We start from the raw sequence: 17,830 nt of genomic DNA on the forward strand, positions 1-17,830 counted from the left end.
AAACTCAGCTAAAATCACGAACAGAAATGGGTAGAAACAATAGATGGCAGCACTTTCGGACCCGTGGGAAAATACCACATTTTTGCTTCTGTAAATTTTTCTATTTATCACTCAAAGAAGATATATTGGCTATGGGGCCGGGTAACTGCCGCATACATTTAACACTTATAGATTTTAGTCCATCCTCAATTTGAAAGCGGTGCCTGCCTGCTTGCCTGCTAGAACAGAGCTTTCCACTCGAAAGCAGAAACATGGTTTGATAAAACGAAAGCTTGGCTGCACAACTTCAGATACTCCTCTCTGACAAAGGCTACATAACTCCAAATTGACTCCCAGGGAGTCAAAATTTGACTCCCTCCCCACCATGTTGCTGTCTCTAATATTAAGTGTACTAATTCTACTCACACCTTGTTATGAGGGCCCATTTCCATAAAAAAAATTATCTTCCAAGTGTGCCGTCACCAGTCAAGAGATAAAATAAGGGCAGATCTAGAGCATAATCTTGGGGGGCCCAATGTGTCAAGGGTGCAAACAAGCAAAATCTTGGGGAAAGGTGCCAATAATTGCCCAAATTGACAAATTTATTCTGAAAAACAGAGTGAAAGAGTGTGAAAGAGGGCGTCAGAAAAAATTGTGGGAGGGGGAGCGAGGTCCCCCTACCCACCCTGGATCCGCCAGTAATATAACACAGTAATTTGTTGGTTCAATACATTAGGATGTAGTCAAATTAGACAAACAAAATTTCTTACACATTTATTTGGACAAAATACATCGGTTTGAAACGTAAAAAAAAGAGAAAATATTGGTACACAAATTTGCCTTATTTTTCTTGTTAGCGTGAAAAATATTAACATTAATTGGGACAGTCAAAGATATAAGTAATCACAGCTAGGACAAAATAAAGTAAAATCTCAATGGATTATTGAACATAAAGATATGAAGACGTGTAATTTCAGTGAGGATAAGAAAGATTTACAGAATTTAGCCAATCATTGTTATGCAAACTTCCAATAAGAAAAGTATCTGCCACACCTGTAAGTTCATTAATCCATGTTAGTGAGATCAGATCCTAGATTTTAAGCTCCAATAGTGTTGGAATCTATAAGAGAAAGGATGTTGCCATTGAAGAACGAAATCAGGTGCCTCTGTGTTTAGAAACTGACCAGGAGGAAGAATTTAAGCATTCAAGATCGGACGCTTATCAAGGGCTACTAATTTAGGGCTTAAGATGACCATCACAAGAATTGTTAGCCCAGCCACAAGAACCTCTAGCTGGCTTTACAGGAATGTATTATAATTATCTTAATAAAAAATATAAATATAAAGTTTTGATTGTCCACTGACAATGCCACCTACCGTCCAGAAGGCTAATGAAATAACCTTTTTTGTTCCCTTTTTTTCAAAATGAGCTCAATTTTCTTATTATAAGGTGTATTTTCAAACGCTTCAAGCATTGTATTACCTAAAACTTATCAAAAACTGAAAAAGCATCTGAATGGAAAATACTTTAAAATAATACAAGAGCCTTTCATTCGTCAAATCAGTCAACCCCATAGAATGGAGATAAAAGCTATAAATATTGCAAATCGCTGGTTTTGACTATAGTTTATCGCTCATCTGTCGCTGCTCATGGGTTAATATATTTAAATGTATATAAATGTATTTGAGCAGAGTTTGGCAAATAAAAAATAGTAAAGAAAAAATAATGCAAAAACCTTTTTCAACAGCCATTTTTTGCGGGGATGCATCTTAATCCTTATAATAAGGAAATTTAATAACTAATTTTGAGAGCTAGTAAAACGTTTGTTGTTTTTGGTTCCTCATACTCATTTTTGTAAATTTGTTTGTAAATGAAATGAAGCTAAAAAAAAAAAAAAAAAAAAAAAAAAAAAAACACGTTTATGGAATACATATTAATTTCCCTAGGAAAATTTTATTACATCAAAGACTAAGAAGGCAGAGGAACGTTAAAGAGATTGTTCTTGCATACCGTATAATACCGAACTCAACAGACAGCAGCCTCAAAGCAAGTTAAGCAAAAAGTGCAGGAATACAATTTTATCTGGTGATTCAGCTCACACTGGCTTGGGAAATAGAAGGCTGAAGTAGATGGTGATTTAGTCTCCTTTTTTAACCCTCCAGTCTCCAAGACGCTCAGACTTTCCAAAAATTGTATTAAATTTGGTATTTTTGCTCTAAAGCTCGAAACTCTAGTCAGATGTGCAGAGACCGGTGTCTCACTATCCCAGAATAGAAAAGGAATTTGAGTCTTGGACTGCTGATCGTTCATCTGAGGAACCACACTTTCAGTTTTCATTACTCTGTATAAAGAGAAATAAAAATCTCAAACTTTACTTTTACAGATTCATCTGTGCAGTTCAAAACAAAAGCTTTTAGCATTCACAAAGAAATTATATAAAAATGAAGTCCAACCGAAAAACAATGGCGAAAATTTGGCACATTAATGCTAAATATGTTTTTTTAGAGGCGAATTTGACCAGCTTCATACTTAAGTATATTGCAATAAAAAGATAAAAATAACCTGATTTTGTTCTAAAAAGATGATTGATATTTTATAATCAAACCAGCAAGGTGCTTTCTTTACACCTTGGCGTTTTCTTCGCACTCAAGGTCTTTGTCACTTTTCCTCGTCCTATGTTTTATGGAGTTAATCAATTTGGAAGCGGCATTATTCATTTACAATGAAACACAGTCAGATAACTCTACCAAAAAGTAATTCAACAAAATATAGAGCACTCCTTAATAATAAGCTGCAGGAATTAACTGTCCTTCAAATTTACTTCCATATAATTACATCAATAGCTTACAAATAAGAAGCCTATAGACTAGCCATGTATACTAGAAACTAATTTATAACATATTTGCATACAACAGCAATAAGGCACAGAGAAGGCCCAATCATTACAAAACAGCACATCGACGTTGGCTTATTTAAGATGTCAGAAAAAGGGCAGAGGAGAAAGTGGTTCACCCAAAAACTGGCCGAAGCCCTAAACCCTCAGGATTTTGAAAAAGCACAAGAAAATAGGTCCATACAAAAACCTAAATATTTAGGGCATAACAATTAGGTTTCAATGAAAACGTATGTTTCCCACCTTCCCACCCTAAAATTACCAGATCAGAAATAAACGGATAAGAAATCAAACTTTTTTCCGTTTTCTTCCTAAACCCGTTCCCTTATATCCGTTTACAAAAACTCAAACATAATGTTCTTCCCACATCCTGATTCCCTTTTACCCTCACGGCAGAGAACAGCAAAACTATTGAACAGTACAGAGCATGAACCAAACAACGCATATTAATAACCAAATTTTAGCCTAGTATAGAGACATCCATAGAAGAAAAAGATAAAGCTGACTTTATACGTTTGTACTTCTTTGCCCACAAATCCTCAGCACAAAACTAAACAACCGATATGCAAAAAAATGTTTTAAATTTCTTTATTAAAATAGTTTTTTGTTCGGAAATATGAACAAAAATATTAAAAAAAAGTGGAACAAATTAATGATAGTTATAAGTTTCAGATTAACAATTTCAGAGAGACATTTACAAACCCTCAGAAATTAGTGTGAAAAAGCTCTACCCACTGGGATGGTTTAACTGATATCTTATAATGAATGAAAAATCTAAAGCCGACAAGATCTAAAGACCAACCAGGATAAAGCTTTAAATATAACATATAACTGAAAAGGGATTACAGCAAAGCTGAAGCAAGCAATAAAGTTTTACTCAGAACGTTTTCCCTGTATTTTGAGTAAGGCTTTATTAAACGTCGTACAAATGTGTTCCGAAGCTTGGACAAAAGCTTTTTGAAGTTCTTAAGGAGAACAGCTTTTTTGTTAAGAGATTTAAGCAAGAAAATATCTATAACAATACCAACTATAGCTTATTTTTCAAATTACCAAAAAAGTCAATACAACTTTTGCTTGGACAGTTGACCGGGCTTATAGAATAAAAGTTTAACCGACTTTTCTTTCTTTTTTGATGCTTTTAGGTTATCGATAGGATACTAGAAGCCACAGCAACCACAGTGGTCAAGTATGACTTTTGAACTAGGGTGCTTCGAAAAGCTAAGGAAGATGTGGTTGATATTCTCCAGGGAAATCGCTTACGAATTGCATTTGCAGTGGCAGAAACGACCGTAGCTTAAACTTTAAATTGCAAAAACTATAGTTCAACCCCTCTGTCCAGGGCTACGGTGAAAGTATACTTAAAATGCATAAATCAGGTGACAAACGAAAAGCTGGACGTCTGCGAAAAAAGTCACTAAGAAAATATTTAAAGAATCAGGTGCTTCATTGGAAGAAGAAGAGAAAGCTGAAGGACGAAGATACTCTTAATAGACTAGAAAAAAAACATATTATTTGGTCTCAATGTTTAAGAAGATTCGAAACGGGCGAAAAAATTTTCCATGTCATTAGGGATCTATAGACAAAAATCTTTGGCTTAGTCGACTAGCCTCATGTATTAAACGAGGCTTTAACATACTGCACCTTATGCATGACTGAAACGCAAATAAAAGGGAAATGATATTCCCTGTTGACCAAATCAGCTTAAAATTCGTAATTAAACCGAAATAAACAGACACGTTTGTTGGAAAAAAAAAAACATTTTGACAGAAGAATTTTGAATCAGAAAACATCTTGAAAACATAAAGAATCAAATAATTCCGATTACACCCTGACAAACGGAATACAAAAGTATTAAAACCTACAGTACACTAAATCACAGGAACACATAGAAAAGGAATGAGCGTTATCAAGCCTTAAAGGTGCGAACAACTCGGACAACAAACTGTCTGCATATCGGGCACTCAGCCAACTGGCGACCACACTCAACACATGACACCATATGTCCACATTCTAGGATAACACAGTTCACAGGGGCATTCATGCAGATTTTACACAGTTCTTCATCAGGTAAATTGTCAGCACCTAAAATGGTTTAAATGTACATTTCAATGTATGATTTGAATGATTTAAATGATTAAATATAATGAAATGATGTACAAACAGTATTGTCACATACTACCGTAGTTTTTGTTTCAAATTACACATTTCATGTCTGTGGTAATCAAAGTAATTATGAAACCGAAAATCTTAAAAAAAGAGAAAAACCAACACAGTATACTCCGAATAAAATGCTTTGCATGAACATGTTTCATGATGTCGTATTTTCTTCAGATTTTTACAATATCTAGTTTCAATAATCTATCCTATCAGACCAACACAGCCAACCAGGCCCCTGTGGAAAAATATACTTCACAGTTACTCGCAGATAATGATTTGGGTTACTTACTCATTGCTTCTCTTTGATAATGACAAATTATGAAACTTGAGCCCTTTATGTTAACGAAAGAGGATGTCTGTAAAGGCTAAAGTTTTAAAATTTTACTAGAAAAACAATTGATTTTCAAGATGATTAAACTTTTTGATTCTCTAAGCTATGAACAAGATTTCTCTTTTGATACTGATTAAAATATGAACGTTTTGAAGTTCAGTGTACCACCCAAAATAATCTGCATAAAAAAGATCTATTGGAACTCCGCACCATTTAAAAACGTTTCTCTAATACAAATAGTTTCTAATTAGTAACTGAAAAGTTAATAAAAATTTGCCATCCAAGTTAACAACTGTTTCCACTAACTAAATTATTTTACATCTGAAAACGAAAATTTGTCAGTGAAAATTCACAATTCCGAAGTCAATGCCAGAAAGCATGTCTCTGATTAAAACCGATCACACGCATCGTCAGCTAGACAGCAATACGTAGCCACCACCACTTTAAAAAAATAAGGACTATTTATGAAAGAGGAAGCAAATTATGATTCGTAGATATTGGTTCTGTCTAAACATTAATCTGTAGCTAATTAAACTTATGAATTTCACTTTAAGCAATGTAAAATCTATCTCGAACATTACTTTTTGTTGAGGAGGAAGGCTAAATAATTTTACACAAATTTTTCAAGAAAAAAAAGCAAGAAAAGAAGTCTTTTAGGTTGCACTAATTACTCAAAGACACGATTTTAAAGCAACAAATTGATGATGTTTCCCCACTGATATTTCCAAAAAATTCAAAATAGACAAGCAAATTTATCAAAATACCCAATCTCCAGTAACATTTAAAATAGTTTTTTTAACATAATACTTCTAAGAGGAGGGGGGTCTTCAGTCCCCCAGGATATATATGTGGCCAGATAAGTCGAAAAGATATTCATATCGACAGTTGCGTGAAAAAATAAGAACGGCAACATCTTGACCAAAATAAGTTAAAGATATACATTATTTGGCAGTAAAGACGTATTTCAAAGAATTGTTGATGGCCTTGAATGAGTAAAACTTCAGCAAAGAACAAACCAAATTTTTAGGATAGGACTGCTCAAATGTTTACAAATTAATTTTATAAGCTATTACAGATCTTACACTGAAGCTGCTAAGAATGGTTCACTAGATAAACAACTAAATTGATTAAAGCTTATCTGTAATGAATTAAAGATGTAACTAAAGATCAGTTTTTACAATGGTAAGAAAAGGAAATTCTCTGTGATCAAATTTTCACTAGCTACATTTGTTGGATGTTTTTCATCACACTTGGGGAAATGTTTCATCCCTTGAACATACCACCCTGGCACGCAATTGTGTGCTTTTTGACTAATTATGACACGTAACATCATAACGTATGTTATTACATCAAGTTGAATCTGTTAGAAATACGAGTTCATATATCGTTAGAAATACGAGTTCATATGTACAGGAGTACATCTTTGTTCACTATACTAAAGAGAAGAAATCGATTGATGTTTGCGCCCTTGGGTAATAGGTCGTTTCTTTCACCTTCTTTTTTTTGCAATTCCGTGTTAATGTAATAATAAAATTTTAGCATCCCGTAAATTTGTTTTTTTTTTTTACTATTTCAGTTTTTAAAATTAAATCTCTAAATTATCGACCAAAAATCACAATGTTTAAATTGATTTTATCTTCGGGATACTTTTAGATTAGCGGTGAAGAGAGTTCCTTTCATTTGAAACCGAAATTTTCATGTTCATTGATTTTAACAACGTATTTTAGTTTCATGTGGCATTCATTCTCTTTTCATACCTATTGTCTTGGAATGTGATTGAATAAATTAGTCACTCGTTCAATCCCTTATCATGAACAAATAAAAGTTCAAAAAGGAATAAGTACTTTTATTAGACAGTGAAACAGGTACAAAAAGTTCTGGATATTTCGACCCATATATACAGTGACCGTCATCAGCAGATAAACTAAAGTGTTACAATCCAAACAAAAGATATTTACACTGGAAAAAAAAAATTAATTACTTCCGTGTAACAATTTCGGTTCATTCACTCCTTTATCATATGGGGTGTACTTAAAACACATTGACGATTTATTCTCTGTCTTTCACGCGAGATCAAATAAATAAATTTGTAAAAAAGTACCTTTGGCGGATCGAATTTCATTCCACAGTCGAACGACTTTTTCAAAAAGTTCCGATTTCTCAATTAAGCCTCTGTAATCAACACGATTTGTAGTCAAAATTTCCCTTAATTGTCGTACAGATAATTGAAACAGTTGGGATTCCGTCTGAATTTGACTTAAAGTAATTGGTCCATCAGCTAACAACTGAAAAAGTTATATTTTGAATCACAAGTCCCAATCACAAATTACTTGCCTAGGGTACAATCAAGGGGAAAACCCATTGAATATATATAAGGCGAGTACCAAGCACCTTCTGTGAATAATTTTTTTTAGCTTTGAAAATTTGAAGAAATTGTTTATTCTCTGACTTTTCTAAGAATCTTAAATAGACCTGCAAAACAACGTAGAGATAGTCGAAGAGCTAAGAATTTGCCTGAATCTGGCTTAAAATAATTGGTCCATCAGCTTAACGGTAAAAGAATAACTTTGGATGGTAAGTCCCAGTTGTAGATTACTTGCCCTGGGGATATTGAAGAGGAATAAACCCTCGAATATAACCAAGACGAGTGCCGGACACTTTTTTTGGATATTTTTTCCGAATTTTGGGAACTGAAGAAACTGGTAATTCTTTGACTTTTCTAAGGATCTTAAAACAACTTGCAGAAGAACAATGTTATGCTGACATAAAAATAAACCACAGAATAGTCCGAAAGGAAATGAGTCGAAATGTAGTCCAAATTTGCAGTTTGGCTTCAACAGTTTTAAAATTTTTTCCCAAAGAAACTAAAATGAAAAAAGTTTACGGGTTACTTAACCAGATCTTGGACTGCAACAATTTCATTTGGCAGGCTTTCACGATTGACACCCTGGTATTTTATGGCCTGAAAAAAAGATCTAGATAGGTCACGAGATTGAAAAAATTCGTTTGAAGCCTTTATTTTGGGAAAAAATAATGGGAATGAGGTAATGTTTATAAGCATACTTAAAGAACATAAATTGCATCATTTCCACCCAAGTAGTAGCCGTGTCGTTTTGTCTATGTTTATGACGTTTGCAAAATTACACAAGATGACAAACTGCTTTGCAGAAAATTACAATTGAATAAGGAAGGGGTATTTTAGCGTCTGTAAATGATAGAAGGAGGAATTAATATTTAGTATCTATAACATATGCAAAATCACACAAAATGACAAATGACCCTAAACAGCTAAAGAAAAGACATAGAACAAGAAACAACAACAAATCAAATTCAATTGCACACAAAAATGTGACTTAAAACTAAGGAGTAACATGACAATTATGCTCTTATGGAGTTTAGATATTTCAGAAAATTACGACTGAATAAGAAACGTGTTAAGAAGGAAGGAGGAATTGAATTGACAAAGAAATTTCTTAATTCAACTGAAATTGCTCATTTGCCACTCTATTACTTAAAACAAAAGAATAAAACGATAATTATGCCAATTTCAGATATTTCAGAGGACATAGGCACTGGGACGCATGATTTTGAATGAACCCGAACAGCTAAAGTAAAAGGCATGGTAAAAAAAACTGAGGTGAGAAGAAATCTGGGGCTAAAAGACATTTGAAAACCAGTATCACAACGAATTCATCGAGTCGTAAATAAAATCTGCGGTTTTAAAAGAAGCGACAGTGAGAATCCAGTGAAATGAATGATTCTTTGATGCGTTAACAAGTAGGAGAAATTGAATTCACGCCAGACTTCCTTAACTCCATTGTTATTACTTATTTGACATCTCATGACTTAAACAAAAGAATAACGATTATATATACTCCCTTTAAATGAGTCCTTTAAGTGAGCAACTGTTTGTTTATTTAAAACATTTTTTCTTTCGAATTATATCCATTTTTTGTATTTTCCCCAGGGCGGACGCATCGAACTTACTCTGAATCCATGACATCGAGAAGAAGTTCATATTATCTGCAGTTAGAAGATAAGTGACAATATTTTTCTGTTTGTTTTTTTTTTCTTAAAACCGGTATACTGACTTTTCTGGCCATAAAAACGATTTAAATACGTCACAACTTTAAGGAACAATTCGTATTTTTCCCAAGGATCGTTGTATCGAACCTATACAACCGGCGGCTTTGCCATCGGTCCCCGACACCGCTATGCGACAGGCTTTTATGTATAGATAGATTCTCATTGTCGCTTTTCTTCTAATCGAGGCTGCTGTCCCAGTGAATCACCAGGTTAATTCCATCATCCTGCACTTCTGAGATTTTCATGTAGCTTTTAGCATACTTCTTTGTGTCTCGCAATATTTCTTCCAAGAGATCCATCAGGTTACAAAGATCTAATAATTTAAAGAACGTGTAAGGCGTTCTTCAACAACTTTATCGGGGTTAAAAAGTATATTTGGCAATATGAAGGAGGTTCAAAATCACCGAGGGGTTTGTGATGAATGTGCCAATAAATATGAGTTCAAGTTTCAGATTTGTTTGTGGAACTCTTTAGAGAGCAAGTAACGTCGCATAAAAGGCCAAACTAATTCACCTGGAAATTGTAGAGGTGGCAATACAATTGGACCAAACAGGCAGCAGCCTTAAATGAATCACCTTTGTTGGCTACTTTTTCCTCGGAAAAATGGAGGAATCATACAACATCATACAACAGTGAATACATACAACACTGTGAATACATTTTTGATTCGGTATGATTCTCGCTGTCACTTTTCTTCCAACGGCACACTTCTTTGTTTTTCCTGTTTCATTTTTAACACGTTCTGATACTCACTTTCACAATTGTCTGCTAACCACCAAATTCTTTGTTCTTCGATTTCATTTTGACACTTCCTGATTCTCACAGTGACTTGTGATTCTCCCCGCCACTTATTTTCTAACCGCATATTTCTTTGTTCTCGCATATTTCCTAACTAGATATTGTTTTTGTCCTCAATTTTCGTTTTTGATTCGTTTTGATCCTCGTTGTAATTCTCATTCACGTTTATCTTTTAACCGCATATTTCTTTGTTCTTCAATTTCGTTTTTGACTAGTTGTAATGGCCGTTTTTGCAAGATTTTCAACCACATATTTCATGTTCTTCATTTTTGTTTACCATTACTTCAGACATTTTTTTAACTGCTTTTTATTTAGCTGCTCGGATTGGTCTTGTCACATTTGATAGTCTGTGTTGTTCATTTTCACCCCTGCCTTTACATTTCCCAGGTCACCCTTTTGATCTTGTCTCATTTGATGATCCAGTTTGCTCGTTGTATTTTCCCTACCACTTATCTTTTAAGCGCATATTTCTTAGTTCTTCACTTTTGTTTTTGACTCGTTGTAAATGTCGTTTTCGCAAGTATTCGAATAGAAAATTTTTTTGTTCTTCATTTCACTTATCATCATTACTTCAGATTGTTTTCAATGTCATTTAGCCTAACCGCTTGGATTGGTCTTGTCATACTTGATAGCCATATTAACTGGTTCTTACTCAAGTCCTTGCGACGGATTATAATCGAAAAAAGCTTTGACAAGACCAAGACCCTAAAAATACAAATCCCCGTTTAAATGGATCGTATCCCCCTTTATATGGATCAATTTAATGCACGCTATCTTAAGAAGCACAGGATAGGCAATGGAAGACCACGGAATCAAATGGGGAGGAAAAACTCTCATTGACTTAGATTATGCTGATAATTTAAGCATCCTAGATGAAAGTGTGGGCAAAATGAATGAACTTCAAATGAAATGAAGAGGTTTTGGAGTTCAGGGTGCTAGAATAGATTTGAAACTTAATGTTAAGCAGACTAAGACACTAAGGCTAGGAAAAAGTGAAGATGAAAAGGTGACGTTGAGTAACAAAAAGATTGATCAGGTGGGCAGCTTCACTTACCTTGGTAGTATTATTAGTAAAGAAGGTGGGAAAAGTGAGGATGTTAAAAGTACAATAGCCAAGGTTCAGGGTGTTTTTTCACAATTAAAAAGTTTGGAAGAATAAGAAGATAATTTTGGCAACCAAGATTAGAATATTGGAAAGTACAGTGATGATAGTGGTCAAATATGACTCTGAAGCATGGGCGCTCCTAAAAGCGGATGAAGATTTACAAGATGTTTTCCAGAGAAATTGCCTATGGATTGTTCTGGGTACCCGGCTGACTGATCGTATTTCAAATAGCAGTCTGTACGAAAAGTGTGGTTCAATCCCGCTTTCTAGGGCTATAATGAAAGAAAGGTTGAGAAGGTCAGGGCACGTTCTGCGGATGAAGGATGACAGATTGCCAAAGATTGTCTAAGACTAAACGGAAACCAGGTCGTCCTCGTCTGGTGTGCGAGGATGTCATAAAGAAAGATTTAAAGGAAATGGGCACTTCTTAGGAGGGTGTAAAGAGGGAAGCTTTGAATAAATTGGGACAAAAGGAGGAGCATGCATAGCTATGTTGGCCTCAGACGGCCTGGTGCTGCGGTGAGTTGTTAGTAATAGTAGTAGTATTTATGCTCTCCTGTTTCATTTATCTTTTACGTTTTCCTCCTTGTTTCATCGTTGCTAATTACGCAGCCAGCATTTAGTAGCTATTGTGAGCTAATTAATTTACCAGCAAGCTTTTCTATCCTAAGTACGATCTTAAGAATAACATATCATAAAAACAAAGATGAAGAAAAAAACTTACACGATCTGAAGGTGCACCATCGCTGAGTCTGACATTGTCACTAAGATTTGCTGGACCATCAGTATGAACGGATGTAAAATGAGGAGGCTGGTTTCCCCTTCGAGTCAACTCAGGACAAGGGTATTCTTCAAAGGTTTCAATATCTGATTCATCACTTGAAACAACAATGTCCTCTTCTTCCACAGGGAGATCTGGAGTTGACGGGTTGGATGAGGTACCAGGATTGGAGTTAAACTGCGTCAAGTCTTGATATAATTCATAAAAGATTACTTATAAAATTAATTTTAAGGCTGTGAAGTGTTGATACAAATTAACCATTTAGACATAAGATTTAGATTAGAGGTTCATAAAGATTTTTCATTTACGAAAATGCGGTTCGGTCCTACTTGCCAGAGCTATAATAAAATTATGTAATAAAATAAAAGACAATTTTAGAGTGCTAGGTCACGTTTTACAAATGAAGGATGATAGGTTACCAAAGATTGTTCTCTTTGGCCGCCCAACTAGGTCCAAACCAAAAACACGTCATATGCAAGTAGTATGGGAAACGGTTATACGAAAAGATTTAAAGGAAACTGAAGATTCAAGAGAAAAGTAGAGAGTGAGGCAGGATTCCATCATCGTGAAAATGTTGGATGAAAACTGAGTGGATGATATACCACCCTCTTTGGAAACATGCAGGGACACACGCATGAAGAAGTAAATTGGTGGTGGAGCGATTTAAATTACAGATAATTTCAACGGTCTATTTGACATAGGAGATACATCAAAGGTTTGACTGCTATTGTAAACTATTTTGATTTTATTTTTCTGCAAAAAATGTCATTGATAAAAGCCTTCCCTAGTTAACATCAAGGAATATAAGGGATAGAGTAGTAAGTCCTTTGTACGATGCGGCTGATATTAGCGCGGTTCCTGCAACTGTACATAACCACGGAGACCCGATTCTGGCTTTCCTTTCTCTACAAATAGATATTCTGGAGGTAGAAACGCGGTCAGAAGCCTATGTGGTGATTTGAAATGCATCTAAGATAAAAAAAAAAGGTACGATGTCGTCTTACGTCGACAATCTGACTTCATCTTTAAAGTCAATTTTATCAACAGAGTTGACAAACAAAGTCTCAATCACCAAACAACAAACATCTCTTATGGGTAAAAACCACGATCGGGTTCAGCTCTCTTATGTAAGAAAACTGAGCATAATACTTCGTTCGAAAGTACTATACAATTCAGATAGAGAATCTTTTCGACAAGTCTTTCATTAGGTCTTTCCTAAGCACCTAAAATTCTGAGCTGTAGCCCCCACCGACACCAGTACAGCATTTAAGTTGGCAAACTTGATGTGACGCCAATATTTGCTTGCCGGAGGCACACACACTGCCCCGCCTCTGGATGAACCATCTCGACTAGTACTGCCCTTTTCTGAGCAACCAGGCAAACGCAAAGAAACGAAGACTATCTATAAGAGAGAACATCCCACTTTGAGTACTCGAAGAAACAATTTGTGAGACACTATACTCCCCTTAGAAAAGTACTCCCTGAAAAGGCGACTGATGATTCCATAAAAATACATAATTCAACTAACACAACATCAGGTAAAAATGACGTTGCCTAGTAATAGAAGGCCCTGGTTCTTAACTCACTGGCATATTTAGGATGTCATTAAAAAGATGACTGATCTGATTATTAATGCGTCACGATGTGCCAGAATAAACGGAGATATTTTGAATTGTAAGTTACTCACACTTTTATTCTTAAATCATCAGTTTAAATGCATCAATTTTCTTAAACGACTGAAACAACATTAAAAATGACAGTACTGAAGCGAGGTTTCATTTGGGTTATTTGGGGTACGAGCGAGTAAAATGAGAACAGGGAGTATAGAGTATACAACAGAATTATAGAGGGGGAAAGAGTATTCTGGTTAGATATTTGTAATTTTTGCGCCAACGTAGAATGGGTACCCCATACTGGAAGGGCACCTTGCAAAACGGCTAGGTGGATATTATATTTGAAGATTGGTTGCAACATATTCAAAAATTAAATCTGACAAGCATTCTTCCTCATGAACGATATTCTTTTCTTTCAACTTTTCTATTTTTACATTCATTATTTATAAAAATACTCTATCCAGCGGCAGAAATTTCCCTGAAACAATGGTTAAAATCAGAATTTATGGAATAGAAGATTGAAAACAATGTCCTTATGATCAAAGTATTCTCTGAATGATTCTAAAAGTTAAATAAGCTTAATTTACTTTACAGCTCAAAGAGCATGCTTCTTAAAGTTAATACGATTATTATATTAATACAATATGTTATATTAATACAGTTAACACGATTGTTTAGACAAGAGTAAGTTTTATGTCCGAGATCCCCCTCTTCCCTAGTCAAACCCGTTGATAAAAAAGCAAAAGTTTATGAATCATTTATTCGCCGATTTTATTTTCGCACTTGTGCCACGTAAGTGGAAAATCGAAATAACAAGATATTGGTTTAAAATCAATTACCAATATAATTTGTTTCCAAGTCTTGTTTGCTAATACTATGCTTTCGTTTCTTTTGCCATTATTCCCCATATAGATAGCGAAGTCTACTGTTAAAAGTTTCAATCTTCTCAACTTAAAAAATTAGGCCTCAAATTTTCATTCTAACTGATCGGTTCTAGGTGTTTTCTCCCCCCCCCCCCCCCCACTGAAAATTCACCCCTACAGATTATTCCTTTACAAGCAAGACTGAGCTCTCACAGGGAAAGTATGTTAACGAAAAAGAATAAAAAAAAAGGATTTTAGATATTCTAGCTCTATTCCAAAATGTAGGCTTATGTGGTGAAGAATATTCTTCAGTATTTACTTTTACATTTTACTTCTTTTAATTCCTTTTCGGGGTTAAGTAATCTTTAAGTTTCTTTAAGTTATCATTAAATCTCTTAAGGTCAAGTTTTTTTTGTCTTTCTTGGGGTTAAGTTATCACGGAATAAGAAGCACGAGTAATTACTCCCCGTGGGCTTCGTCAGCACCAACATCTACAATACATGATACAAGTTGACCCCTTTGTGATCGACAACGCTTCCACCAGACGTAAATCAGAAGGTTTTCCTGTCTGATGTAGCTTTAAGGCACTTTTTGGTTTTTATTTATTTATTTGATTTAGATAGCACGGATTCGAACTCCAGGTCAGAACCAAGCAAATTTTAAAACGGACAGAACTTCTTATTCGAAATAACCAAGCAATAAGTTAATAAAATTTTCAAAAAATCATGAAACCCTGTTCACAACAACGTACTGTTCACTAGGCGTACGTCGCGGGTATTCCCTGTCTGAAGTAACTTTAATGAGCAAATTTTTTTTTAATTAAATTTAAGTAGCATGGAGTCAAACTCTAAGTCAGAACCAATAAAATCTCTGAGATGGACATAACCATATAATATCTTTGAGACGGACATAACCATATACTTTATGTTTTGTCTTACTTTCTCTTTGGCAGGCAAATTTTAAACGTGAGAGGATGTTCGAGGGGGATAATTGTATGCAGGGAGAGAGGGTAGTTGTCCAGGGGGAATTGTCGGGTGGAAACTTTTCTGTGGAGGATACTAATTAATCAATCGTAAAGATTACACTTGAAATTTTAAAATTGCTTTTTTCAACAAATTACAAATCGAACATATTATTGGTACTATAATCAAGCGTAATTAGAGGTTTTCTACTACTGTGACTATAATGTATCTTTGACATTATGAGCACCACCATGGAAATCCCAAAAAGCAGGATAAGCGAAAAAAAGTGATGTGAGATTGTTTCTGAATAGCTAATGTTCTATATTATTGTTTACATTGGATCAAAGCTGGCGAATGTCATTATGCTTAATTACCCAGATCGTTTTAACTAATGAATGGCGGTATTCTTTTTTGTTGTTGTTTATAATAGATTACATAATGGGAGTATATAATCAGTCAGAAAAGTAACCATTACGACGCGAAAAAGCACGAAGAGAAAACCACGTACTCTAATGTCTACTTTCCTTTAAAATATCCTCCCAGCGCTGTCAATTCTCGTTACGTGCTCATCTATTTTATAAATCTTATAAATAATACTACAAACCATTTTCCACTAAGAGATCATAGTTAGGATTGCTAAAGCCACTGTTACTGCTGTCTTGATTCGAATCGTAACTGAAAATCTGTCCTTGAATCGTAACCATAACAAGTCTCACCAAATCCTCTTTCTCTGAAAGTAAAGTAGCGGATACACCCATTTTAGAAAATCACAAAAACACTAAGCAAAGATCATATAGAATAAGATACGTGTATCTGCGTCTCTGTCACGAGTGATACGATTGCTGCCACAGCTTAGATACCAATAGTTATGAAAACTTGATTTATTTTTGGGACACAGTGCACAGTAGCGATGCTTGCGGCTGGAGACAGGAAACTGGAGCGTATTCAACAAAACTATTCATCTATATGCAAAACTATACAACAAAACAAAATTGCGTTCCCGCCTATGGTGTTGTAGTACGATCACTGCGTCGGAGCGCGGGCTTGGAGGAGGCGCTAAGTTCAGAGCTCTGTACCAAAAGCTTCTCTTGGGCAAGATAGGAGTTTTCCTAACTATATTGGTATCTGAGCTGTGATTGCTGCTGTGAGAAATATACAAATGTAACCATGTCGAAATTGAATAAATAATCTTGATTATGAGCTTGAAGCCACTACTCCCATTCGTAGGTGACGATTCATGAGTAAAACAATAGATAATATCAAGAAAAAATATCAGACCCTTAAGATGGACGAAAACAGGTCAAAATCCCCCTTTTCCGTAACCTAATAAAGATTCATCTTTTTCTAGAAGGCGTAGATTTTTAAAGTACCAAGGACAATGGAAATAAAATTTGATAGTTTTAATGGGTTAATTGGAAACTTGCGCAGTCATATACATCTTGAAAATTAGGATACACTGAGAATTTAATTTTAAAGAAAGAGACATCTATGTGCAGTTACATAATTTTGCAGCGAGTGTCAAAATTAAAAAAAAAACGTAGAGGAATCTTCAGTAAAAAAAAAAAAAGCTAAAAAATATGGCATCAAACAGCTTAAGAAGTTAACGTTTAATATAAACGTTAACGTTTGAATTCTTATAAATGGAAAGCGTCACAAAATTTAGCTGATCAGTTTCGCTTATTCATTTTCACGTTTCAACGTAGCAACACTGACAAAAATGTGGTACTGTCCTAAAAACTTTATAATTTTGTGAGCTTTACATGCTTTTTTGCCTGTAATTCCACGCAGATTAACGGTCCTGTGTCAATTCTAAATTCTTGGTAAACTTGCCCAAGACCATAGGGAGGGGTGCCTTGTTTACCTTTCATTCCAGGCAATCTAACAGTCCTATGTGAATTTTAAATTCTTGGTCAACCTGCCCGAGACTCTAGGCGGGCGTGCCTTTCTAAAAGCTAACAAACAAAAACTTGTCAAATAAGAGAGTCAAACTTACTCTTGCCGTTTACCCGTGCCATTTAAAAAAACACTTGGAAAAATATAGGTTTCACCGTTTGGCTGCGAGTCCAGAGGACTTGTTGGTCATGTGTCAATCCTATGACACGGCATTCCACCTTTAGACTATAAGCGGTCAACCCTATTAGGCTTAGGTTTCACTTGTTCTCCTTTGGTTCCAAGCAAATTCAGTCCTAGATTTTGCATACAAGGCCAGTGGACATTGTCCATCACGCGTCAACCCAAAATAAATCCAGTCTTTTATGCCT

General features: G+C 35.0%; 1 protein-coding gene across 3 annotated transcripts in view; it reads right to left on the reverse strand.

The window, feature by feature from the left end:
* Window positions 1-737: 737 nt before the first annotated feature.
* The window catches only part of LOC136028159 (E3 ubiquitin-protein ligase rififylin-like), a 46,230-nt gene continuing 29,137 nt past the window's right edge, over window positions 738-17,830 (reverse strand). For 2 of the 3 annotated variants that reach the window (XM_065705838.1, XM_065705839.1), the window contains 2 exons: window positions 7,463-7,646; window positions 738-4,955 (listed from right to left, as the gene is read on the reverse strand). In XM_065705838.1, coding sequence (XP_065561910.1) covers window positions 4,780-4,955; window positions 7,463-7,646 — 360 coding nt within the window. In that variant the 3' untranslated portion in view covers window positions 738-4,779. Of the gene's footprint in view, window positions 4,956-7,462; window positions 7,647-12,074; window positions 12,320-16,173; window positions 16,343-17,830 lie in introns of those variants that run through there. The other variant, XM_065705840.1, reaches the window with a different exon arrangement.

Source organism: Artemia franciscana, chromosome 6 (genome assembly GCF_032884065.1).
Source record: "Artemia franciscana chromosome 6, ASM3288406v1, whole genome shotgun sequence".
NCBI classification, from domain to species: domain Eukaryota; kingdom Metazoa; phylum Arthropoda; class Branchiopoda; order Anostraca; family Artemiidae; genus Artemia; species Artemia franciscana.